This window comes from Eumetopias jubatus, unplaced genomic scaffold, assembly GCF_037043125.1.
Source record: "Eumetopias jubatus isolate StellerSeaLion01/CBP00866 unplaced genomic scaffold, mEumJub1_p1.0 scaffold_9, whole genome shotgun sequence".
NCBI classification, from domain to species: domain Eukaryota; kingdom Metazoa; phylum Chordata; class Mammalia; order Carnivora; family Otariidae; genus Eumetopias; species Eumetopias jubatus.
Window position 1 is genome coordinate 31,940,557 of NW_028274815.1, and position 27,595 is coordinate 31,968,151.

General features: G+C 42.6%; 2 protein-coding genes and 1 pseudogene across 5 annotated transcripts in view; 2 read left to right on the top strand and 1 right to left on the bottom strand.

Annotated features, from left to right (window-relative positions):
• The window catches only part of GALM (galactose mutarotase), a 50,996-nt gene extending 43,555 nt beyond the window's left edge, over positions 1-7,441 (top strand). Inside the window, exons 5-7 of the mRNA XM_028117137.2 lie at positions 3,432-3,573; positions 5,129-5,303; positions 6,274-7,441. Coding sequence (XP_027972938.1) covers positions 3,432-3,573; positions 5,129-5,303; positions 6,274-6,351 — 395 coding nt within the window. The 3' untranslated portion in view covers positions 6,352-7,441. The remainder of the gene's footprint in view (positions 1-3,431; positions 3,574-5,128; positions 5,304-6,273) is intronic.
• Positions 7,442-12,566: 5,125 nt separating this feature from the next.
• LOC114219577 (large ribosomal subunit protein eL22 pseudogene) lies at positions 12,567-12,928 on the top strand (annotated as a pseudogene).
• Positions 12,929-20,619: 7,691 nt separating this feature from the next.
• SRSF7 (serine and arginine rich splicing factor 7) lies at positions 20,620-26,839 on the bottom strand. Of its 4 annotated transcripts, none has more exons than XM_028117187.2 (8): positions 26,677-26,835; positions 25,465-25,645; positions 25,013-25,189; positions 24,070-24,144; positions 23,887-23,988; positions 22,018-22,071; positions 21,476-21,511; positions 20,620-20,916 (listed from the first exon to the last, which is right to left on the bottom strand). In XM_028117187.2, the coding sequence occupies exons 1-8, from the start codon at positions 26,702-26,704 to the stop codon at positions 20,862-20,864; spliced, it is 708 nt and encodes a 235-aa protein (XP_027972988.1). In that variant the 5' UTR covers positions 26,705-26,835; the 3' UTR covers positions 20,620-20,861. The 4 variants fall into 4 exon arrangements, with proteins under 4 accessions (XP_027972988.1, XP_027972987.1, XP_027972990.1 ...); XM_028117186.2 differs by having other exon boundaries at positions 23,878-23,988; positions 26,677-26,830; XM_028117189.2 differs by lacking the exon at positions 21,476-21,511 and having other exon boundaries at positions 26,677-26,839.
• Between the last annotated feature and the right edge of the window lie 756 nt (positions 26,840-27,595).

Below are 27,595 nucleotides of genomic sequence, written 5' to 3' on the forward strand. Positions count from 1 at the left end.
TGGTAAGACAAAAATCTTCTTAAGCCCATGAAAACAGCTGCTGCTTTTTCCCAGACTAATTGTTTCATAAGGAAACACTTTACCTTTTTAAAAATCAGTGTGGGAGGTGGTTGGTCACCCAGACTTCACAAGACAGTAGCACCCAGGTGGGTCATTTCCATCCAAGATTTGGCCTTTGGCCTGAGGGATCCCAAAACTTCAACTCTTCATTCTCCTAGAACTGATCAGGTTTTAGAGGGCTGACTCTGAATTCAGAGGTGGATGTTTATAAAGCAAGCTCTTTATATTGTGTCCCTAGCACCATCTACTGGGAAACAAGAGTGCCTTTATTAGGCTTCGTAACAGCTGAAAGCATCAGAAACCCAAGTCTGGTAGCAAAGAGAAAGGAGAAAGGGTAAGAAAGGAAAAGCTTAGCAGATTCTGAGAAACAGAGGATTAAGTATATTATATTGAAGTTACTTATATACAGATGTAACCACTAAAACAAAATTACTAGCTTTCAAACTTAAAAGACACACACACACACACACAGACCATATAGTAAAAGATTTTAAAAAGCAAGCAACAACAAAAATTCATAAACACGGAAAGCACACCATAAAATGTAACGATAGAACTAAGAATACGTAGAACATACATATGTCATAGTAATGCCATAAAATACCTCTACTAAACAAAGTCTCTCAGATTGAATCACAAAGCAAAACCCGTCAGAATGCTGTGTGCAACCAAGTCGTACAGAAAGGTTAAAAATAGATTTCAAAGCAAACCAAGCAAATGAAAGCCAAAGTGGCAGGAGTCTCAATCTTGATATCAGTAAAGGCTGATTTCAGGACAGAAAGCATTGAATTACATAAAGGAGGGAACCTTGTAATGATAAAGGATGCAATTTACAATGAGAGTTCACCATATCTGAGACCATAAAGAAAACCTCAGGTAGTCTCACAAAATAGGAGTAAGACAGCCAATACTGACCTAGAAATGTTTTAACTCTTTCTAATTCTTGGATCAAAAGGGAATTCAAACCCCAAAACTAGTAACATTTAGAAAATAAGTAAATAATAAATCATAATTACATATAATGGAAATATATACATAATATATATTGGAATATATAATAAATGGAAATAGCATGTTACAATTATATATAACTGAAATTCCTATATGCGTCATAAAGCCTATTGCTCAGAAGAACATTGTAGCACTAAATACTTATATTAATCCAAAAAATGTGAAAATAAATTAATTAGGCATCTAATGCAAGATATTTGAAAAATAGCAAAATAAACCCAAGAAAACAAAAGAAAAATTAATACAAATAAAAGCAGAAATTATTATTTTGAAAAGAGGAGGAAAAATGTAGTACTAATACATAAATCCAAGAGCTGCTTCATTGGAGGGGGGAAAAATAAAATAGATAAAGCATTAGCTAACCTATTCAATGCACAGTTAGAAATGAGCACAGGCCAATAACCACAGACAGATGAAATTGAAAGGATCATAAGTTACTGTCTTCCTCAACTCTACAAATAAGTGAGAGTAATATAGATGGAATGCATATGTTTCTAGAAAAATATAAATTTGCAATTATGACACCAGAAAAGAAATTTTAAATCGGCAGATTATCATAGAAAAAATAGAAATATGAGTCCATATAGAGTTGTCCAATGAAATACATAGGAATAAATTTAGCAACAACCTCCAAGACAAATTGAATAAAAAGATCAAGGTGGAAATAGGCTCTATCTTTGTGTGTGTGTGTGCATGGGTCTGTGTTTACATACTTCGATATCTTTGTAACATCTCTGGAAGGCTGGGTCAGGAACAAGCAACAGCGGTTGCTTCTGTTGAAGGAAATTGGATCTGTGGGGAGCAAAGATGAGAGAGATTGTTTTGATTTATAGTATTTTGTATCTTTTACGTTTGTTACCTTTTAAATTGATTACATGTGAGCACCTGGGTGGCTCAGTCAGTTGAGCGTCTGCCTTTGGCTCAGGTCATGATCCCGGGGTCCCAGGATGGAGTCCTGCCTCGGACTCCCCATTCAGCGGGGAGTCTGCTTCTCCCTCTGACCCCCGCCCCTCTCATGCTCTCTCTCTCTCTCTCTCTCTCGCACTCTCTCTCTCATGTAAATAAAACCTTTTAAAAATAAATAATAAATAAATAAATTGATGACATGTGCAAATATTACCCATTCAAAAATTCTTTTTCATACAAGCAGAACCAGGCAAAGGAAATAGATGGTTTTAAAGGGTGTTTTCAAAAAGGATGCTACTTATTTTTTCCTAGAGCTGACTCTGGTAAGAGAAGGATTCTTCTGTGTGCTTCCCAAACTCCCTTGGTCAAATAGTGGGCATCGGACGCTAGGATGGTATTGGCCAGGCCTCTGGGTCCCCCTTGGGTGCTTTGGACCCCAGGCATCCCCGCAGCTCTGTGTGAACTCACAGACTCCAGTCCTCACATACCAGGAAGACCCTGTTTCTGAACAGGAGCTCCGAGTTTAAGAAAAGGTTGCTATCTTTCGCCCAAAGATAGATTCGTGTTTCCTCTTAGTATTTAGGAACACACAAAAGCAGAACTCAACGTTTTGAACAGCTAAAGTTGGTTCTCCTTTTACTTGTTTAAATCTTTTAGTGGTAAGTTACAAGTTCCTGAGTTTTCTCAGCCTCCTAAGACTTCAGACCCACTTTGCATGCTACCTCTCTCTCCTCTAAAAATAGCACAGAAACCAAGTTCCTATAACATCTCCATCTGACCACATGAAAGGCAAAAGTAGTTTTTTTTTTCTTTTAAGATTTATTTACTTATTTGACAGAGAGAGACACAGCGAGAGAGGGAACACAAGCAGGGGGAGTGGGAGAGGGAGCAGCAGGCTTCCCGCCGAGCAGGGAGCCCGACGCGGGGCTCGATCCCAGGACCCTGGGACCATGACCTGAGCCGAAGGCAGACGCTTAATGACTGAGTCACCCAGGCGCCCCGGCAAAAGTAGTTCTAACCCTAGAAGAGTATATTAACTAACTAGCATTTGTGTCCACCTTTAAATATGTGATACTATTCTAGAACAAAAGAAGACTTTTAAAGAAACTAAACCGGGCTTCCGGCTGTGGAATGAGTAAGTCACAGGAATAAAAGGCACAGCACGAGGAATCTAGGCAGTGGTATTGTAATAGAGTTGCCTGGTGACAGACGGGGACCCCTCTCATGGAGAGCACGGCACAAGGTAGAATCACTACGTTGCACACCTAAAACTAACGCAATATTGTGTGTTAACTATGCTCAAATTAGGAAAACAAAAAAATTTTTTTTAAATAAAGACAGAGACTAAACTGGATCACGGTGTAAAGCTCTGGAGTAGAATCCCTCTCCTCTTTCAAGAAAGCCTGACCAGAGTGCTCCAGCCTGCTGCCTTTTTATCTGCCTCTTCCCACCAGGAGAAGTCGCTCCAGTACAAGGAACTGCCTTTGACCTGCGGAAGCCAGTCGAGCTTGGGAAGCACCTGCAGGACTTCCATCTCAACGGCTTCGACCACAATTTCTGTCTGAAGGGATCTAAAGAAAAGCACTTTTGTGCATGGTAGGTCCTCTTCAGTTGCTGCCTCTGTGGGGAAGAAGAGATGCCACGTCCTATATGAGGAGCTTTTTCTCTGGCCGTATCAGTAGCATTCACTCTGCTGCAGGGACCGCATACACATCCCCTCTCTTTTCAAAGCTCCTCTTCCACGGAGCCGCCCCCCCCACCCCCGGAACTTCTCTCCCCCTCCCCCACCGGGCCATTAGCCCTGTGCGCCCACCTGGCAGCCTGTTTCTCTTCGCTCCCTCGCTCCCCATCTGTGCCTGTTAAGGCCCACTGTTTTTAGAAGGCCTGATTCCTCCAGACTGAAGTCACCTCTGCTTTCCTTGAACTTCTGGAGCCCTTTGTACTGTGTTCACATGTGATTCATGCTCTGTCTACTTCCATGGAGCGTCAGAGGTCGCCCTTCTCCCCGGAGCACCCACCACCAGCACCAGCAGCCTTGTTTCAGCGGCATTTGTGTGCACTCTCCCTCCTCCTCACTAAATTCTGACTCCTCGTGCCGTCTCGTCTCCCTGAGTCCCCCCGCTCCACTGCCCTAGTGCCTAACACCATGCTTGGCGCCAGCAAATAATGTCTGTAGAATAAATAGATTTGAAATAAAGCAGAGAAAGTGATTCAAACTCCAAGAGAAACTTCAAAAGCCTTCTCCCCCTCAGAGCCCCAGTCCCTGTGTTCTTCCGGCTGGACTCTGCCATTCTCCTCTTGCCTAGCGCTCACATTCCTCTCTCTCCTGCACCCACCTTGAGGAGACTCTCCGGCCTCTCTCCACTCTTCAGATCCTGACCCTCCTCTTCCCAAACATCTTTCCCTGAACCTCTTCATTGACCATACATTGCTGGGATGTTTTACCTCTCAGTAAGAGGAGAAGACTGAGGCTTTTCTTTATCCATATCCCTTCAACACCAAGTATGGGAGCGGGTAGGTATTCTCACCTCTGTAGAGGCCTGTTTTTTGGGGGGGTTCTTTTGTTTGTTTTTTTAAAGGAAACAGCGAATCTAGCAAAAACTGACAGTACATCTGTTCTCAGGGGAGATCTGACTGAAAAGCGCCGCCTGCTCGAGCCCCAGGGAAGGGGGATGGTTTAATTTAGAAAAGCATCTCTTCTCTTTCAAGACAAAGCTGGTGGCTTTGCCAGGCCGAGCAGAGAGCTCCAACTCTTTTATGAGAAAGAATCTCAGCCCCTCCAGAACCTGAAAACTGTGTCTCTTCAACCTGGCTGCCCCCGACACACACACACACACACACACACACACACACACACACACACACACACACACACACACACACATCTGGCTGGGGTGAGCCTTCCTCAGAGAAGCCAAGATCACAGTGAGAAGTGGCCATTGGAGGATCCTCAGAACCACCTGCTCACGCCTCACCCAGGAGACTACGAGAATTTCCCATCATGCTCTCCTCATCTTTGTCTCCGTGAATCTGTCCCTGCTCTGTGGCTGGGCCTGCTTACTGTCTCAGAGGCTGCTTCCCAGCTTCGCCCTGTCCCTGCCGGCTTCTGTGTCCCGTACCAATGTACCGATGTGGTCTGCTTTACCCCCAGGGTCCGGCATGCTGGAAGCGGGCGGCTACTGGAGGTGTACACCACCCAGCCTGGGGTCCAGTTTTACACAGGCAACTTCCTGGATGGCGCGCTGAAGGGCAAGGGCGGCGCAGTCTATCCCAAGCATTCTGGTTTCTGTCTCGAGACCCAGAACTGGCCTGATGCCGTCAATCAGGTAAAGCTCCAGCCTGGCTTCTCAGTGGTGTTGTGCCCAAGGTCACACTGTATGACAGAGGTCACGACACTCAGGTCTGTGTGAATCACAGGTCCACGGGGTTCTCTTCTCCCAGTCATGTTCTCCCAGTCATGATAAGGAAACCTTTAGCCAAGTTACTAACATAGCATTTATGTATTTTTTTAATCTATTTTATGCCTTCAAAGCCTTTATTCAGTTCAACGTTGCTCCTTATCAATACCTGCTCATCTTCTGCAACCATACTTTTTTGGGAGGTGGGGTGCAGAAGGGGAGGGAGAAGGAGAATCCTAAGCAGGCTCCACGCCCAGCACGGAGCCTGACACAGGGCTTGATCTCACAACCCTGGGATCATGACCTGAGCCGAGATTGAGAGTCAGATGCCTAACTGAGCCACCCAGGCTCCCCCTGCAACCACACTTTTTTTTTTTTAAGATTTTATTTATTTGACAGAGAGAGACACAGCGAGAGAGGGGACCCCCCCCCCCAAGCAGGGGGACTGGGAGAGGGAGAGGCAGGCTCCCTGCCGAGCAGGGAGCCCGATGCGGGGCTCGACCCCAGGACCCTGGGATCATGACCTGAGCCAAAGGCAGATCCTTAACGACTGAGCCACCCAGGCGCCCCAACCACACTTTTAAAATGATCCCATCTTCTCTTCCTATTTGCTTACTGATGACTTCTTTTTCTAGCTACTGCCTAGAGTAGTGCTCCCCAAAGCACCAGCTCTGCAGCTTGCACCAGAATGTAAATTGATACACGGCCTCCTTCATCGGGAAAGTCCTGCTGTAACAAAGTGCTCAGTGATGTGGCTTGAGTTCTCTCTCACTGCAAACCAAGAGTAAACAGTTGTTACCCTGGCAGCTGGTTCTAGAGACCAGTCCAGAGCCATCCTGAATGGTGAAGGGGGCAGCTGGGCTGGCAAGTGTAACCTGTCTTCTTTTTCCCTTCACAGCCCCACTTCCCTCCTGTGCTGCTGAGGCCTGGGGAGGAGTATGACCACACCACTTGGTTCAAGTTTTCTGTGGCTTGAAGAAGTGTGAAGATGTGACCTCTTCCAGGGCCAGGCTGGGAGCCCCTTCAGCAGCCTGTCTCCTGCCCAGAGAGGCGATAGAGGCTTTACAAGTGATCCTGTGAATGGAAGCCATATGAAGGGTAGCTTCGTAGTAGTGAGTCTGAGTGTTGATTTTCTTTCCCAGTGACTGGCTCCAGGTCAGGTCTAATGAGCAGCGAGCTGTCTCCTCTGTGTGGTGAAGAGGACCCACCCGCTAACGTCATCACCTAAGCCCAAGCCTAGCCCAGAAGTGGCGCCCACGCCCCTTGTACTGTGTTGGCTCCGTCTCTCCACCCTTCCTTTCTTTGATCCTACTTTCTCTCCTTCTCTTCGTCCTCCTCCTCCGCCTCCTCAGACCACCTTGCCCCCCCCCCCCGCCCCCGTGCAGCACTTCGGATTTCAGTTGCATTAGCTCCTGCACCATGCTGGCAGATGGACCTGTCTGCCTTGAGAAGGCAGGAGATGACAGACGGAGGGAGCCGGGGCTTCAGGAGGGTAAACGACCCTCGTAAAAACACACAGCTGGGGACAATTTTAGCCAGGACTTGACATCAGGTCATGCACATTCGAGTCCCCTTCTTTGCTTCCGTTTCAGTCTGCCAGGGCATTCGCGGGGTCACTGATGCGGAAAGGAGTAGGTCTGACCCTCCTCTCTTTGGGCCGGCCTTTCTTCCCAGATTCACGTTTATATGAGTCTGAGTTTGAGTTTAGCTGTCTTAAAGATGTCACTTAAAGGGCCAGGTCAAAATATCCAGAAAAAATCTGTGATTTTGATTTTCTGCCTTTGGGGTTGAAAAAGTCCCAGCCCAGCCAAGGCATGGGAAGCCAGCAAGCCACTGGAGACCGGAACTGTGTTAGTGTGGAGACAGGGCCTCACCTGAGGGCTGCACATTGCACCTGGAGCAAGATGTCTTGTTATGTAGATGAGCTCGTGGCTGCCCCCTTTCCTGAACAATTGAATTACCAGTTACGGGTTTGGGTTGGTGGTTGGTTTAGGTTTTTAAAGAAATGTATCTTACACTTTTGTATACCGGCAGCCAGTTGAAATAAAACCAAAAGCTGCACCTTCGGAAGACTGCCCGTGTCTTCATTCATTTTTAAATCTGTCAGACACGGACCTTTGGGAAATTGACCGAGTATATGGTGTGTTCTGGATTCCACTGTGCTCTCCAGTCCAAGCACCAGCATCTTTCTAGAAGAAAGCCACCTAACTGGCCGCTTGTTGACCTTCCTATAGTCCCTCTTTCTTAGCAACAACAATAAATCAGAAATAGTGATCATTTTTTAATTCATCATGGATTTTCCAGATCCCTGTTGTGTCCACAGTTCTCTGCTGAGTCTTTTAAGGAATTCAGGAAGTAATGTCTAAGATATAGTGTATTCCCTCAGGGATCTGTCAGTCTCTCTGGGGAAGACAAGACTAATAGTGACAATAAGGTGATGTAGAATTGCACCAGGATGGACCAAACCCTGAGCATTAACTTTGCTACTGGCATTTACTACATGGGCAAACAATCTAATTTCACTTGGAGTCAATTTTTCTCACCTGTGAGGCAAAGGGATTAGACTTAAAATATCTGGAAGGTAAGTCTATGTCTGCAGGGCTACAACGAAAACTGGCCACTAGTCAAATTCTTTTTCCACAGGCCCATCCCTGTGCCGTGACAAAGGACCTGAGAAGGTGGACAGCAAGTGATTAAGCCAGCCAGAGCCTGAGCGCTAGGAGCTGTGGTCCCATTTCTCGTCCCGTGTTGGGCTTGAGCAGGCAGTGGAGGTCTAACTACATTACTGTTTAGAGCTTCCATCACACATCCTTCTTCTAGGACCCTCTGGACAATTCTTAGACTGCTACCATCTTGCCAGGATTCTCCTCCTTAATGGCTCGTCTTCATTTTATTGATTGCCAAAAGTATGATTGAAGAAATTATTTCATCTGACCCTTACAACCTGTAATGAGGTAGAAAAATCCTCATTAAAAACAAGAGGTCACTAGCTGGAGAAAGTAATAGTGCCAGGAAGTGGCAGATTTAGAACACAAGCCCTTCAATAAGAAACCCAATGTTTAGGACGCCTGTGTGGCTCAGTCAGTTAAGCAGCTGCCTTCGGCTCAGGTCATGATCCCAGGGTCCTGGGATCGAGCCCCGTATAGGGCTCCCTGCTCTGGCGGGGAGTCTGCTTCTCCCTCTCCCTCTGCCTGCCGCTCCCCCTGCTTGTGCTCTCTCTCTCTGCCAAATAAATAAATAAAAATCTTTAATAAAAAATAAAAATTTAAGTCTGCAAAGTGAGGGGGGAAGACATCCAAAAAATATATTTCAAATTTACAGAAAAGTTGCAACAACAGTAGAAAAATTTCCATACACCCCTCACTCAAGAGATCCCATTCAAATTTCAGCACCTGTCTCAACGTCCTTCCTGGCAAAAGGGTTCAAACCAGGAGCACAACTGAACTTGTTTCTTCAGTTTCCTTCAGTCCAGCACAATTCCTCAGTCCTCCCTTGACTTGACCTTTATGACTTTCATATTTTTGAGGGTTGCAGGAAAACTATTTTATACAGTGTGCTTCCACTGGGATTTGTCTGGTGTTTCTTCCTGATGAGATTGGCGTCATACATCTTTCGCAGGATTATCACTGAAATAATGCTGTTCTTCACACCTCTCAGGTAATGCCAAGTTCCGGGTGTGGCCTCTCACCCATGAGGTTAACCTTGTTCACCTGGGTAAGGTTGCCAGGTTTCTTCACCCTAAAGCTACTAATATATACTTTAGCCAAGGGGCCTCAGAGATGAAATATTAAACTAATTATAACCTATCCACTAGTTTAATTAACTGTTCAATGCAGGGTTGTAATATTCTAGGTGTCAGAAATCATTTGGGAAACCCTAGAGAAGAAAGAAAAAGAATATTTTCTTATTCACAAGGAAACATAACAACTACAAATTAGTTCCCAATTTGGTGGCTTCTAGGTTTGAGATTACATTTATTACCCAAGTACAGTTGACCCTTGAGCAATGCAGGGGTTCAGGGCATCAACCCCCATGCAGTCAAAAATCCACATATAACTTTTGACTCCCCAAAACTTAAGTACTAATAGCCTATTGTTGACCAAAAGCTGTACCAATAACATATAAACAGTTGATTAACACATATTTTGCATGTTACATGTATTGCATATTGTGTTCTTACAGTAAAATAAGCTAGAGAAAAGAAAATGTTATGAAGAGAGTCATAAGAGAAAATACATTTAAGGTACTGAACTGTAAAAAACCCACATATATGTGCACCTGTGCAGTTCAAACCCATGTTGTTCAACCGGACTTGGTTTTCCTCTGTTCTAAAGAATTGTCTTTAAAAAGAAAATAATTACAAAGAAAAAATAAAGTAACATCTTCCACTCATTAAAAAAATAATTTAAAAAATTAAAAATAAATAAATAGGGCACCTGGGTGGCTTAGCCAGTTAGGCGTCTGACTCTTGATTTCGGCTCAGGTCACGATCTCAGGGTCGTGGGATCTCCGGCCCCACATCAGGCTCCTAACTTAGCGTGAAGTCTGGGTCCCCTCTCCTGCTTCTCCCCCAGTGTGCTCTCTCTCTCTCTAATATATAAGTAAATAAAACAAAACAAATAAAAACAAAACAAATAAACAAAATAAAACAAACAAAAACAAATAAATAAGAGTTACTTAGCCCCAGTAAGGATATGCACCTTTGGGGGGCAGTTGGAGGAAGATACTGGTAATTAATTGTTTTTATGAAAGACAATAAAAAGGCTAATTATATGTCAAACCACAGATCCGATGAGAGTAAAATCTTAGAGAAATTGATGTTTTGTGGTGGCAACCAATCTATCCCTTTTTATAAAATACACACATAAAAGAGAACTTTGATTTTCCTGAGAAAAGACCTTCTATATGAGACATGTAGAGTGTGACAACATGTGAGCTTAATTGTGGCATTTGATGACGAACTCACTGACGGTGTCAGCAAGAAACAAAACTTTACGGTCTAATAACAGGACAATTTTAGTTCATGTGAGATGGTGAAGACAAACATGGTATTCAATATGAAAAACACCACACAACCACAGATCTAGTAAAGCCTTGTTGAAAATGCAAATACCCACTAAAATGCAACACAACCTACCCCACCCCCACAAGAATAAGTCTCTAGGCGTCCAGGAGTCCATGCCTTCTTTACCATACACCCCAGTTCTGACCCTTCACAGGTGAGCCTATCACTGACTTTAGTTCAATGATCTATGGATTCCTGTTTCAAATTCTTAGAATATAAGTTCTTATCATTAGCTGTGGGATTTTCATTTTTCCAGTTCCCAGACATTTTGCCTAACCAGGTAAGATGTGATACTAAACAACTACACAGGCATCACTGTAAAGACCAAACTAAGATGGCATACTGTGGAGTTTGAACTGTTGTGACCGCTAGGTAACCAATGACCGTCCAATCTCAAAGGACTAAAGGAAGTTAGTGTCAACGAATACAAGGATAGTTCGTGAAGAGCAGAGCGTGAAAGAATTCAGAACTACCAGCAGAAGACAGAAGGGAAACACAGCACATACCTCCTGTTCCTTAGCCAGTTCCCATTATCAGCTGTAACCATTTTAAACAATTGGATCACCAGTTTGCAGTGGGCTATTTAGATAGTTTTGGTAGGAGTGCAATCCTTTTCCAATTGAGGCATTTATCTTTTTCAAGTCTCAACTTCTCCTCCAATTATTCAAAACATAATTCAAGGCTCAGATGCTTTGGGTAGCACTTCTAGCTATCGCCAAGGAAGGAGGTCAGCAAATCCTCTCCTCAAAAAAGCAACTATAATGCTGGAAAAAAAATTGACCAAACAACTCTGCTGCTCTGGAAACTGGCCAAAAGCATACAACAATCTGACATGTGTTTATGTTTGGAAAACTGCAGACTTTGTGCAGGGACCGTGGGAGACTGTGGCATTTTTGGCTGGAGCTGCTCCCACCCTCCTCCTCCCCCAGCTCAGTCACTGTGGAGGTTCTGCGGGACAAAACAGAACATATGGGCCGGCAGGTTGCTGTGGCTGAAGGGGGTGTTCGCTCAATTTGGAGCAGCGGGTGATACCAATACCCAACATTTTTATCAATGATCTCTCTCTGCTATGCAAGCAGGGGCAGCTGATGGCCCTACTAGCCTGACATTGCAGTCTGGTTGGAAAATGCAGATTTCTGGATGATCAGAGGCTGTGCACATGCATAGCAGAGACCAGATAGGGTCCAAGCTGTACACTCCTGGCCAACTCTGAGGCTGCATGCACGTGCACAGGAAATTAAAAAGGGTTCAGCAAAAAGTATAAGCCAGGACAGACTTGAAAACAGCCCAAACAGTGAATTCACTCCCCATCTAAAACAGATCCATCAGCAAAGGGCAGAAATCCGACTGGTTGGGGTTTCTTAGCACCACTAAGCTATGCAGACACAGGGCAACCCCCTAGAAAGCTAAACTTAAAAATAAACACAAGAATGTTTTTATTTTTTATTATTTTTTTAAGATTGTATTTATTTGTTTGACAGAGAGAGACACAGCGAGAGAGGGAACACAAGCAGGGGAGTGGGAGAGGGAGAAGCAGGCTTCCCGCTGAGCAGGGAGCCTGATGTGGGACTCGATCCCAGGACCCTGGGATCATGACCCAAGCCGAAGGCAGATGCTTAACACCTGAGCCACCCAGGCGCCCCAAGAATGTTTTTTAAAAATAACCAAAAAGTTGAATAGAGATAGATTATAAAAAAGAACCAAGTGAAAACTGTAGGGTTGAAACGTACAACAACACATGAAATAACACTAGAGAAGCTAAGAAATGGATTTGAGATGACAGAAGAAAAAAAATAAGTGAACCTGAAGATAAATCCATAGAAATCATCAACTGAAAAATAGAGAAAACAGAACAGGGACACCTGGGTGCCTCAGTTGGTTAAACGTCTGCCTTCGGCTCAGGCCATGATCTCAGGGTCCCGGGATGGAGTCCCACGTGTCCGCTTCTCCCTCTCCCTCTGCCTGCCGCTCCCCCCTGCTTGTGTGCGCGCTCTCAAATAAGTAAATAAGATCTTAAAAAAAGAGGAAAACAGAACAGAACCTCGGAGACCTGTAAGACATCAAGCACATCAACACATGTGTGAGAGTCCAAGAAGGAGAGGATGCGTTCTGTGCCCACTGCTGCCATGGCACCTGTGAAAAAGCTTATGGCGAAGTGGGGGCAAAAAAAAGAACCCTTGACCGCACCCCCTCTGTAGAGGATGGAATCATGGATGCTGCCAGTTTTGAGCGGTTTCTGCAAGAAAGAATCAAAGTGAATGGAGAAACTGGGAGTCTCAGTGGAGGGGTTGTAACCATTGAAAGGAGCAAGAGCGAGATTACTGTAACCTCTGAGGTGCCTTTTTCCAAAAGGTATTTGAAATATCTCACCAAAAAATATTTGAAGAACAATAATCTATGTGATTGGTTACACACAGTTGCTACCAGCAAAGAGAGTTACAAATTGCATTACTTTCAGATTAACCAGGATGAGGGAGAGGAGGATTAAAACTCATTTATCTGGAATATTTTATATGAGTTCTTGAATAAAACTTGAGAACCAAAAAACAAAACAAAACAAACAAAAAAGAACAAAAAGAAGAGGAAACGGTCAGAAAAGTATTTCAAAAAATAATGGCAAAAACTCTCAAATTTGACAAAAACCATTAATCGATACAACCAAGCAGCTCAAATAACTCCAAGAGAATACAAAAAGATCCCCACCTAGCTATATTATATTTAAACTACTGAATGCCAAAAAACAAAGAAAATTGGAAAGAGAAAAAGTACTCATTACTACACGGGACTACCAATACAATTAACATCTGACTGCTCATCTGAAACAGTGGGGTCCAGGAAGCAGCAGAAAGACATAGTCAAAGTGCTTAAAAACGAAGGATTCCGTATCACCCAAAACTACCACTCAAAAGCAAAGATGAAATGAAAACATTCCCAGATAAAGAATTAGAGAATTCATTGCTAGCAGACCTGCCTTACCAGAAATACTAGAGGAAGTCCTTCATGCTAAAAGGAAATTAAGATGGCAACATGAATCCTTGGAAAGAAAGAAGAATATCAGATATAGTAAATTTATGGGTAACAAAAAGGTCCTGTGTATTTTCTCATCTCTTTTTTAAAAGACATAAGACTGTATAAAGCAAACATTATGACACTGTATCACTGAGTTTATAATACCTACAGCACACGGGAAGGAAATCCAGGAAAAGGAAATACACTGGAGCAAAATTTCTGTATTTTACCAGAATATTAATGTGAAGTAGATTGTGATAAATGAAGATATAACAACTAAGGAAATAACTCACAAATACAGTAAAAAATAAAATGAAGAGGAATTAAAATGATACAGCAAAACAACACTTAATACAAAAGAAGGCAGGTCCAAGGGGAAGAGGGGAAAAAAGACGGAAAACATATAGAAAACAACAAAAATGGGAAATACAAAAAAAAAAAAAGGGAATTGTAAATCCAACCATAGCAATGATTGTATTAACTGTAGATGGCTTAAATACCCCAAAAGGCAGTTTTGTCAGACTGAAATTAAAAAGCAAGATATAGCAACTAACTACATGCACCAATAGGCTGAAATTAAGTGGATGGAAAAAATGTGCCATACAAAACAGTCATCAATAGAGAGTTGGAGGGGCGCCTGGGGGGCTCAGTCGGTTGGACGTCTGCCTTCAGCTCAGGTCATGGTCTTGGTGTCCTGGGATGGAGCCCCGCATCAGGCTCCCCACTTGGCAGGGAGTCTGCTTCTCCCTCTCCCTCTGCCTGCCATTCACCCCCGCTTGCGCTCTCTTCTCTTTCTGTGTCAAATAAATAAATAAAATCTTAAAAAAAAAATAGAGCTGGAGTGGCTATATTATTATCAGACAAAATAGATTTTAAAACAAGAAGTATTCGTAGAGACAAAAATACTTTATAGTAAAGGCATCATCATATCAGAAAGATACAATTATAAATGTATGTATGCAGCTAGAAGAGCCACAGAGGCTTTGTGACCAGAGGCCACTCCTGGAGTCACCTTAGTGTTGGGTAAAACCAATAGTTCTAGTAAATACGGCTTCAAATTTCCTGAACAGCACGTTAACTTTCTTTTAGATGAATATTTCTCTGAGCACAGTGACCTCTGCTGGTATTTATATAAACTAAAATGCAGTTTCTACCATTTTCATAGAAAGGTTCTACTCCAGGGGCGCCTGGGGGGCTTGGATGGTTAAGCCTCTGCCTTTGGCTCAGGTCATGATCTCCAGGTCCTGGGATCGAGCCCCACACCGAGTCCCACATCGGGCTTCCAGCTCAGTGGGGACTCTGCTTCTCCTTCTCCCTCTGCCTCTCCCCTGCTCATGCTGTCTCAAATGAATAAATTCTTTAAAAAAAAAAAAAGAAAGAAAGAAATGTTCCATTCCAGCTTAAGGTCATTTGCTCAGAGAAAGGATCAGAGAAACATAAAGAATACATATTAGAACCTTCCTTTGAATGAGTATTGCAAACTTTATTATAATAGTAATAAGCCAGGCCAATCTGTCCAGTAACTAGTGAACTAGGTGGGCCATTACTAGCCCCAACTGCAATATTCTGGTTATATATTAGAATCACCAGGAAGATTTTTAGAATATTAATGCTCAGGCATCACCCTCAGCAATTTTGACTTCATTGGAATGTTTCTAAGGCTTCTGGGTGATCCTAATATGTAACTAGGGAAAACCACCACCCTAGAGTAAAAGCTTTCACTAATATTCTAAGTGCATAAATGTTTAGCTAGAATTTGCCCCGTAGCTTCAGGAAGCACTTCCTCAAGAATGAGTCACAGAGAAACAATCTTCCCAGACCAAAAGTGTGTCTCGGTAAGGCTGTTGCAACCCTACCAGTAATGGCACCTAAGATCTTCAGAAATAATTATATTGAAGATTGTGAACAGTTGAAGATAAACGTCTAAACCAGGGATGGCAAACACTTTCTGTAATGGTTTTGTGATTTACAATCTGTCACAATTACTCAATTCTGCCCCTGTAACACAAAAAGTCAAGAGATGATAGGTAAACAAATGAGCCTTGGCTGCGTTCCAGTAAAACTTTATGGATGCTGCAATTTGAATTTCACATCATTTTCATGTCATTAAGTATTATTACACTTTTAATTTTTTCAACCACATAAAAATGTAGAAACCATCTTAGCTCATTAGCTGTATGAAAACAGCAGTGGGCCAGATCTGGCCTGTGGGCCATCACTTCCTAAATCCTGGTCTAAATAGCCTGCACTCTGAAAGAATATAAACAGTAAAGCATAGTATAACCATCCTTACTTAAAGAAGGCAGTATGTTCTTATTATAGGAGCCCAGGAACTCTGGCGATGGTCATTTTGACAATGACTGAGATAAACTAGCCCATCTAACTTTACCTCTGCTATATATATTTTCTTTACAGCCAGATTTTTTATTCTTGGCATTGAACAGATTCATTTTCTAGAATCCAGATTTCTTCAAGATATGCTATAACCCCAAATAAAAACTAACAAGGTCTTCCTATAGGATCACATTCAGCCTCCTGCAAGTTTTGGTTACCGAGAACTACCCCAGGGAATCTGCAGAGAACTGGATAGGATTACAGGCTATAACCTTAGGCAGCTGATAGTCATATGAAATGGCTGCTGTTGGTCCAATGATGTTATTAATGTTTCTCACATGGGATAGGTGGACTCATCTGGGCTCACCAGCTCTTGGAGTGGTAGGTAAGTCCCCACCCTTCTCAGAGAACTGTCTGCACAGAAATCTTCCACACCCTTTCTGAGGAGAACTCTTGGAGTTTCACCCAAATGAGAAAAAAACCTTGCACTACAGCTGCAGAGTGGAGCTGGACATTAACAGCGGCCTATGGATACAGATCCTCTGCAGGCGGAGTCAGACAGGGTCAGAGTCAGTCTTAGAGGTAGCTGAAAGGAAATGGGAACTTTTCATTGAAATGGTGATTGTAAAGGTCTCAGACAAGAGAGGAGGTTCCAATTTTATACGCTTGGTTTAATAGATTAGAATTCATTCATTCATCCATTAACTAACTTTTCCTTCATCAAGTACTAGGCAGTGAGGAAATGGAATAAGGCCTGGTACATCCTGTCCCAATTAGACTTGGCAGCATACCTGCAGAGAAGTAAATAGGCAATTACAGTGTGAATAGGAATCCGATTATAGAAGTTCACGGTGTTGAGAGCAAGGGAACGTCAACCAGACTTTTGAATATGTGGAAACTTTCCAGAATAGGGGGAAAATATGCATTCTGCCACAATTAAAACAAAAAAAACTATGCTGAGACACCATTTTCCAACACAAGATTGGTTAAATTAACAAGTGATAGCCCACCATGTTACACAAAGTATACCATGTAGGCAATAGGAGAGAAACAGATATATATCTAGTCACCAGGGCAAACTAACAATATCTAGCAAAAATATAAATGCACATATCCTTTGACCAGCAATTCAACTTCTAGGGATTATCCAAGATATGCAGGGTCACATGTAATGTATTGTGCAAGGTGATTCACTACAGCATTGTTACAGTAATTAGAAACAACCCTCACAGGTGATAAGGAACTGATTCAGTTCCTGTTAACTCCGCTCAAAAACGCTCAGTGGAAAAAAAGCAAGCACTCTCCAAAGTATACAAGGTCCTGTATGATCTGTGTCCTACAGCCCTCTCCCTTCCTATGCCATCTCTTCCCGGTTCTCCCTTCTGTTCACTTCATCGTGGTCTCCTTACCCAACTGAAAACTCTTCAGGGCCTTCAGTTACTGTGCCCTCTGCCCAGAGTTGATGTACCTTACTCCCTCACTTGTGCAATTGTCACCATCAGAGGCCTTACTTAGACACCCTTTACTCAACACCAACCAACTCCCTCTCTCTCCCCCAGCTTCATGGTTGTGCATATACGTTATTACCCACCTGTTTGTTCATTTGTCTTTCCCAGAACTTAAGCTCCATGAAGACGGACTTTGTTCACCTGTTTTCCAAGGCTAGCAGAACCTGGCACATTGAAGGGGCACAAAAGTTAACTGCATAAATTATGCAATATCCAGGAACTAAATAGTATGCAGCATAAAAAAATGAGCAAGTGCCATTTTTACCTACATAAAAGAACTCCAAAATGTTAAGTGAGAAAAACAAGGTCTATCTCTTTTGTGTTAAAAGGAAAAAGGAGAAAGTATGTATGTGTGCTCAGGCTATATAATTGGTTAACAGTGGTTATCTTTGGGGAGAGAACTGTGCTGCTTAGTTAGGGGTAGGGAGCCTTCTTACTGTATACACCTTGAATATATATTACCAAGTCAAAAAATGAGATAAAATGGAAAATAAGTTGGGCCAATGGCTATGGGAAAGGGAAAAAGCACTAGATCTGAGAACTGGCCTTGAGGGCGTAACAGTTAATTAGCTACTGCATTCCACATGTTTGTTATCCTTCTAACCAGCATCTTTTCCTCATTAAGTCTGGAAACAAAATAGCCAAATTATTAGCAATGGCATAATCTACAATGGATAGAATCATAGATTTTATTTTCTGATTTTCCCATATGGTTTTGTTTTAAAGGAGCAATAAGATGCTTTATTGATTAGAAAAGGGCTTTGGGTGCCTGGGTGGCTCAGTCGTTAACTGTCTGCCTTCGGCTCAGGTCATGATCCCAGGGTCCTGGGATGAAGCCCCGCATCGGGCTCCCTGCTCCACGGGAAGCCTGCTTCTCCCTCTCCCTCTCCCTCTGCTGCTCTGCCTGCTTGTGCTCTGTCAAAATAAGTAAAATCCTTAAAAAAAAAAAAAAAAAGTAAGGGTTTTGGAATGGTATGTAGGATTCAACGTTTCCTACCTCCTAACAGGATAATAGTACAGTATTAATCTTTCTGAACCCATTTCCTCTTCTGCAAGATGGGGTTGACAGCACTATTTTGTTGTGGGGATTGACAAAAATATCAAAAATTTGGTATTTTTACTAGAATAACAGGAAACCCCTAAGGTGTGGAAAAAATAACCTATCTGGCTTTAAGGCTGCCTACTGGTGTTCCCTGCCACTGTCCCTTAAGATAATTCTGGATAGAACAGCTTTAATACTACCATACCTTAAACCTAGGCATCTTCATCCCATTTCTTTGGCTTGTCACCAGTTTTCACCACCCTCCAAACACTCCAAGACCAGCCAGGCCCCTAGTATGTTACTTCGACTTTTACTCCAACATGTCTTTCCAGCTATGCAATTATTTACATCGAGGTTGTACAGCCCTCCCTTCCAAAGTCCTCCAAATAACGGTTGCTCAAGGAGAGCCAGATCTAATGAATTCTTCGCTATTACTCTTCGCCAAGCTGTTAAGAGCTTCCACTTCCTTTTAATATTATCTTGGAAATCACCATGCTCTTTAGACTTCAAGATAGGCTACATAAAGATGAGAAATCACAATCCTATACCACCATTCATTTAACCAATTCTCAAAGTTTGGTGGTGTTTCCAAACTCCCTCAGATTTCCTTCATCTCAGGAGGGAACATGGCAAGGTGGTAGGAACTTTCACTCAATACTTAAGCCTAGCTCCAAGTCCAAAGGAGAACTACCACTGTGAAGTCAGGGGTATGCATTACCTACCTTTCAACACCTCTCGGTAGGTGAGAGGACCAAAATAAGATTTTATGTCCAAAGTACTGTGTCTGATGTGTTTAATTAGCTACCAGGTAGTGCCAGGTTTAAAATTTGGAAGGAATGAGCCTAGACTGGCACCTTATCAAGTCAGTCACATAAATTTAGCATTCCTAACATCTTAAATTGTAAACAAAAGTACACTGCATCAAAGTGTTACCATTTTAAGATGTATACTAATAATAGAAGTAGTTGCTGTGAAGCACGTGAAAGGTACTAGCCTAGATACCCAGCATTCCCTTTCCCATTAAGGGCAGAACTTTCCGTGCTGGTTTCTTAAACCCATTTTTGCCCCTACCCCTCCTCTATATCCTTCTCATTCTTTTGTACTAATCTCTAGGATGCAGCTAGCAATCCATCCCCAAGCTACAGGTGATTCCTACTCTTGGCTCAGAACTCCCACTTCCAAAAATTGATATCAGGATTGTTTGTTCTCTGCAGATTTATTAAGTGAACTTATCTTTATATAATACAGAACAATTAAAGCTGACCAAGTGGAACAAATAAGCCTGCCAATTATACACAGCTTTACACCATTATAATTCAGCCAGTTGTCAAAATTCTGAAAACAAAGCATCCAATCTTTCAACGCACTAGTGATCAGACCAAATAAAATTTGATGCAGACCAGTATTCCCCTTTTTTTGCACCAATGCTAGTGAATACCTGGTAAAAGCTTGACCGGAAAACTCAAAATTAACTACTATTGCCCTACTAAAGATAAAGTCTCAATAAAGAATCTACTGGCTATATTCTAAGATCTACCAGATGCTACCAAAACAACTACATAAGGTGTTGCTAATGTGAGATTTACAAAACTGCTTTAGTCTCATTAACATTTCTCATTGACATCTTTTTTCTTTTCTCTGATTGACATCTTTACTTTTGCACCAGCCTGGCAAAATAAGATGTTGGTTGGTAGTCAGAAACTGAAAAACCTAGATTGGGAATTAACAGATCTCTGCTCAGAATATGGCAATCCATTTCAAGAGACAGATTATCCGGACTGGAAAATTTTGCAAAGCTGGTTTACATGAAGATGTTTTGTCCCAAATTCAGACAATTCCTCAAACATGCAGTTGTGGTATAAAATGTTGAAAAAACAAAAACATTGGGTAAAACTTAATAAAATCAGGAGATCTAGTTTGACACCATCCCATCTAATAGCCTGAAAACCTCAGTTACGATACTTAACTAAATAGCCTTTGGAATCATTGGTCCCTCTAGGTTGACAGATTGAGATTAGAGCTTGATATCTAGTAACACCAACTCCAATAGATTAATGTAGGGACTTGTCATATACACTTATGCTATTAAGGGGACTTGAGTTATCTCACCCAAAGCTCTAAGGATAAAAAGGAATTTTCAAAGTGTATGTATACTACAGCTAATGATGTTGACGACTCAACACCATTAAACTTCGAAATGTTAAGTCTGTATGAATATGGTTAATATCAAGGTTCACCCCTGAAGCTTAACAAACTGAATTATTAATATTGAACACAAATCAAAAATCTAGTTAGAAACATTTTATTTAAATGTGCCAAATAAAAACCCACATTTTCAGACCATAGGATGTTAATACATTCAACAAAAATTTTATATTATCTTACTGCTGTGAATTTACAGAGTAATAATCCAGATCCACTTTGATTAGATGGTTGAAATACCCTTCCTAGGTAACACTTTGACACCACAAATCCCTTATAATAATGTAAACAAAATAACTTTTCCCTAAAAGGTGAACTTGAGAACTTCAGTCCACTCTTTCAGGACTTGCACTTCTTCGCGGACTTCCTGATGGGGAACGACTAAAAAAAAAAAAAAAATTAAGTTTGGTACTGATTAGTATTTACTGAAATTTACTCTTCTCGTGTACATGTCAGGGCAAAACTCAATTTCAATAAACTCGAAAGTGGCCAAAAGTACTTTATGGTAGAAAGCTAAAAATCCCAAGATTAACATATAAATCCTTTGTCTCTGCTTAAGATTAGTTTAATAGCCTCCTTACTACAACTGCAAGAGAACTATTTTGAATTCTGGGAGGTTTTTCCTTCATGTGGGTACTTCATTTACCTATCGTCCCATGTGGAGGAAAAAGGTTTCTCAACATGAAATTATACAGTTAAAGGTTCACAGCACTAAACATCTTAATAATCACCCTAACATTTTATGACTAAGAATCTACCAAAACTACAAACTAATGTTGAAGTAGGAAAAGCAATCATCTAAGAAACTTAGTATCTAGTAATATATATAGCACCAATTCTCCAAAGAGCTCAAAGCCTGCAAAAGTAAGCAGTAAGCAAAACAAATTCTGCGGAGGCCACACTTGACAGTTAAGATTTGCCAACAAATTATTTAGCTTACCTTCTTTTTGGAGATGGAGATCTGGACTTTGATCGGCTGTCAAAACATGAGAAATTCTATTAAGAAAAAGTACTAACCAATCCCTTTCTTATAATCACAGTATCATGAAATGAACCCCCAAGTTGCCCTGAGCTTAAAATTAAAAGGTCAGGCCACAATTAAACTGAGAAAGAGCCTTGCAGTTTTTGCAAACAAAAGCCAATCTTCCAACAACTGTTCTTCATAAAATGAACTGCTTCACTGCATCACAATCTTTACATCTGCTTTAAGCACGGTATCTCAGAATGCTTCTCCATGCGCCCATCAGTTCTAACAAGGCCTCTTCATGTAACCCCAAAGCCAGAAACTTCGCACTATAGCTTGACATTTTCTTGTCCAGGAAGTCAATAGGCCTATTGTGGCTGAAGTTCTAAAGTTTGATTTACTAAGAAGGTACTGTGTTCCACTAACACCTAAGCTTAATCAACAATTCAAAACACTTTGAACTCTTTGGATATTGGTGCCATATAACTAGAAGAGCATTCATCAGATTTTTACCTTACCTGCTTCGTGGTCGTGAAAGAGACCTGGATCTTGATCTTGACCTTGACCGTGATCTTAATAAAAAGAAAAACAATTATACCAATTAGTTCATAGGAATAATCTCTCTAAACACCTACTGAGCACTTTTAGGTAAACTAAGAATAGAGAAACTAAAATTAAGCAAGACACAGGGTGCTTGGCTGACTCAGTAGGTAGTATGTGACTCTTGATCTCAGGGGTTAGGAGTTAAGAGCCCAGGCTGGGTGTAAAGATTAAAAAAATTGTGTTGTTTTTTTAAATATTTTATTATAAAATTGACAGAAAGATACAGTGAGAGAGGGAACACAAGCAGGGGGAGTGGGAGAGGGAGGAGCAAGCTTCCCGCTGAACAGGGAGCCCGATGTGGGGCTCCATCCCAGGACCCTGGAATCATGACCTGAGCCAAATGCAGACCTTAACGACTGAGACACCCAAGTGCCCCTAAAAAAGTTTTTCAATTAAGTATTACAAAAACAAAAACAAAAACCCAAAACTAAGCAGACAACTCTTTCCTTATATCGGCCTATGACTGGACAAACGACACTCTGAATAAGAACCACCACTTCAATTACTTGGTTCTATCATACTCATTGATCTGGGTTGATTGTCACAGTTCCTGAAGAGAGGTATGACATTCTTAGACTATATAGTATCCAAGAGAAATAAATAGTTTTCATTTAAGACTGCTTTACCTTCAAAGAATCAAACCAACATCAGACCCCTAAAAAGACATTTCAATACTTCTGGTGATGTATCAGTATATAATGTCACAACTGGATCTTAAAAGACTATTCTCAAGATCATTAACAAGCTTTCATAGTTCAGGACCATCGATTTGTCATACAAACTAAATCTGGCTCTAAAATACACAAATTGGGGTCCTGCAATGCATTCGTCTAGAGAGTCCAGAGCTTTCTCAAGTGGACTAAAATTTTAGAATCCCTGCATTTAGAGATTTTGTGCTATTATTTAACTCCCAGTGGCATTCCCTACTAGTGACTCAACTGTAGTATTGTCAACTCTTCATTTTCTAGAATCTTAACCATTTCAATCACCTTTAAAGGACTTCTATAAAAGGAGTAAAAAAAATAAGGTTCGTAGTTTGATTTTTAACTTCTTACATTTCAGTGTCAGTCTCTGGTTAAAAACAGGCCACATTCACCCACAGTTACACTACTGTAAACAACTTCCCATGGTCTCAAATTCACCCATTGTTCAAAAAAGGAGAAATTTTTATGTTTAAACTTGCTTCTAAGTAACCTCCTCGTTCTTTTAAAAGATTTTATCTATTTATTTGAGAGACAGTACACAAGAGGGGGCAGGGTCATAGGGAGAAACATACTCCCCACTGAGCAGGGAGTCTGATGTGGGACTCGATCCTGGGACCCCAGGATCATGACCTGAGCCAAAGGGAGTCGCTTAACCAACTGAGCCACCCAGGCACCCTTATCCTCCTTGTTCTAATGGGCCTCCTGATCAGAGATCCAGCAATTACCACCTTTTAGAGGTAGCATCATTTACCTAGACAGACATAATCTGACTAGAGTTCAGCAATACGTCTACCCAGAGTGTTCACTGGAATGACTTGAGGATTTGTGCTTTGGACCATCCTCTACCATGGCCTCTCGACCCTCTAAAAATCTTTGATTGGGCTTTTCTTTATTTGTACAATTACAGTAATATCCATTTATAGGTCATGTATAAATTCAACTTCTAGGTCTCAAAATTATTTTTGAAGCAATCCCATTTCAATTACGTCTTTAAGACACTCATTGCCTTAAAGTGCAGTCATTAAGACGTGACAATCCAAATACAAATAAGGGAAAAAAAGTGTTACATACTGGAAATACCTCGATCCTTTTATAGAACCAGACCTAGATCGTCTGAGTGAAGCTGATCTTGATCTACGAAGAGACACCGATCTTGATCGTCGTGGAGATGCTGATCTTGATCTAAAACATAAATCCAAGTTTAAGTCTTATGTCCAATTAGTTTATCACTTGTTAAAGCTTAAATTAAGCAGTATTTCTCACCTCCTTCCCCTGCTCCTGCTTCGTGAGCGAGAGTATCGCCTACCCCTGGACCTCGAATGTGATCTAGACCGTGACCTATTTTTTTAAGTTAGAAAAACACAAAATGTTAGATGGTAACTCGTTTTTAGAGTTTGTGTGCCTCTGCTGAAATCAAATCTCAAAGCTATTTAAATTTAGTGTCTCATTCGGAAATAAACTCTGGGCCTATTAAGTTTTTTTTTTTTTTTACTACCTAAAAAAAGATTTGTTAAAAGCTGAATTACATCTTAGAATTACATAATATAAAACACTATAATGTGTATTTAAAATAAACCTTGCAAGTTTGCAGGTCGACCCTCTTTGGCCCATGGTCTAGTAGATCTAGACGATCTAGAAGTATCTATAGCCGATCGCTGCATCTAGATGTTTTCTTCAATCTAACGACGATCAAACTGACAGCCAAATGAGCCAGGTGAGGCTTGATTGACGCAAGAAGATTTTTCTAGTTGGGAATGTGGTCAATCTGGTGTTCCTCTTTCTAAACCGGAGGGGGCCCCAATTGTAAGCCAAATTTACTGTTACGGCGATCACCGTCTCAAATTTTCTGCCCTTTAAAGAATAAGGTGAAGCTAGGTGTAGATGACTCGAGGGGATCTGGCCTCTTATGCTGATCACCTCAAGGTCTAGGAGGATCTTAATTGTCGGATTTGCAAGGCGCCTCAGCATGATATCATAAGGCTCGTGACATTCTGAATCAAGGCGACTGACTCAAACGAAGAAACCTGAAAGGTTTTGACCAGGTTGATTATTAATATATTAACATTTGTTTAATTAAACAAAAATTGTAAAATACACCTGTACAATTAACATTCAAGTTTATAGAAAAATACTAGTTTCTGCCTTGCTAATAAAAAAATTACTTGATTAACTAGTATACCAACCATTCCTTTATTAAAATAAATACCTGCTTCGCCGCCGCCGGCTATAACGATGACAATCATAAGCATAATGTCCCTTTTCGCCACACTCATAGCATCTATCATTGGGATCAAAGGGACGTCGGGCGGGTGGTCTATCAAAACGAGATCTCCGAGGCATGCCTGTTGATAATTCAACTCTCACTCGGGAACCACAAATCACCCTATAAAAGAGAATAAACAAAATTCTAATGCTAAGAATACACATCACTTCTAGATTTAGAACTTTCCAACCACTCTTTTCCCTCACAAACTTCAGCTATCTTTCTAAACCCTTCCAACTCCCACCTTTGCGCCCCCTTCATATCTTAAATATACAGAATTACGATTAGCTAGTCTCCTCCAGACTACAGAATCCAAGCTTATCACCTAGCTCACTACCCAGCCCAGATAAATATTCTAATAGACATCAATTTCCCATAACCAACATCTTACTTACTTCCCATCCAGGCCTCGCACTGCATCTTCTGCATCTCTAGGATCTTCAAATTCCACAAAGGCAAATCCTGGAGGATTTCTCGCAATCCACACAGTTCTTAAGGGACCATAATAACTGAAAGCCCTTTCTAACTCTCCTTTGCCGGCACCGGTTCCCAGATTACCAACATACACCTTGGTTTCTGTTTAAAAACGCAAATAGAATAACGCATGTTATGCAAAATTTTGCCTAAGTCTGAGTGAATTCTGTGCCCCAAACAGGCCATCCTTAATCTTGTGCAAAGCACGTTTAATGCTTTATCAAAGATTTACTTTAGCCTTAAACCCAGCAAAGCCCATACATTTTGAGAAGCTAGGTGTATGACAAAGATCTTTACATTCTAGTAAGGAAACGACCTCCAAAACAGAAGCACAGACACGTGGTAGGATATTCCGAGGCGTGGGGCGGGCTCCGCCCCGGCCCCGCCCCCGAGTCCCGGCAGCCCCGGGCGCGCGGGGAGCGCGCGGGCCGGCAGCGTCGGCAGCGGGCGGGCCCCGGCAGGGGCCGGACCGGGAGAGCGGGGCTGCGCCGGCTCTCGTCCTCCGCGGCAACCGCCCTAGGCGCAGGCTCGCCCAGACTCCAGCTCCCCGCCCCAGAGCCATAAACCGCGCTCGAAAGAGCTAAAAGAGAAAAGAAACCAGCCGCCAGACGAAAAGATTATGTCTCCATTCCCACTCCTCATTCGACCGATTGTCTGACGAGAATGCGCAGCTCGAAGCTGCCACGCTTTTGTTCAGTCTCAAATTCACCCCTGATTTTACGGCTGCGACCAGATCTGTCTGCTAAAGTGGCGGGAAAGCGCCAAGGAAATGCGCCACCATGGTCGTCAATGTGCGCAAAATGGCAGCCGAGAGCGGGGGGGGGGGGACGGGGGGGACAGGCGGGCGCCTCGAGGAAGGGCAACAGGGAAACAGTGATCGTGGGCCTGCCTCGGGCTGCGGTGGGAAACGAAATCGCCCAAGAATGAATACGGAACCCACCACAGACCTGCACCCGCCATCCCCCGGCTGCCCTCGATACCCCGCCCCCGCGGCCTCCGGCTTCGTATGGTGTGCGCCGAAGCCGCCATTACGCACGCGGAATAACCGTCTCCCAACCGCCGCGCCAACCCCACGGCCTCGCAATACTCACTACATCCACAGCAACGTCCCTTACCGGACCCTGGCCTCTTACCTCCTCCATACCGCCCGTAACGCGACATGATGACTGGCCCGCGAGCTCGGCTCTTTCAGCTCGCAGAGCCCAGGGAGCGTGAAATACAAAAGCTGCAAAACCTAGTCCGTGGCCAACGGTCCCGGCGGCACTACGAGGAAGAGGCCGGGTTCGCGTTTATATATGCGGCGGCTGTGTCTCTCTGCGCACGCGTCATTTCGACGTTCTGCGCGGCACAAAGGAGCTGGGCGGAAACAGTGGAGAAGCGGCGCGGAGGGAACTGAAGTGGCTAAGACGCTAGGCACGGGCGGAGGGATACGTTTCCATGGGAACGCCAGACCGCGCCTGTAAACCTGTGGACTTCCCTGCGGTGTCCCGCCCCCTTCCCTCCCCCTTTTCCTGTACCCTCCTCATTTTCCTCCCCTTCTCCCTCCCCCCTTTCATTTACCCCTATCTAGGGACCCTCAGCTCTAGTAATCTTACTACAGGTACATTAGACCGGCCTTATGAAAGGCTGTAAAATTTAACCGCTGATGTTGCAGCTATCGCCGCCTTTCTGCTGGGGAACCTGGCCTAGACTGATACTCAAGTCATCTTTGGGGCGCATCAGAGGTAATCCGGAGCTTGGCCAGGGTGAGAACTCCATGAACCCCGCCATTCTGAGTAGTGGTCACTGCCCCTGGGCCTCAAAAAGAATGACGCCCCCAGGGACTGCACTGACCCTCCGGCCCCTTCAGAACCAATTTTCTCCAACACCATACGAGTTCTTGGGGGACAAAGGAATAGAATTTTGTTTCGTTTTGCGGTTATGAAATTGGGCAAAAACCCTAAATCCTTAAAGCATTCTAGCTAGTGCCAATTATGAAATTATTTGCATTTGAAGCACAGACTTATTTACTTGTGCTTCCTTTCTAGTGCTTTCTGCTTTGTATTGTAGTAC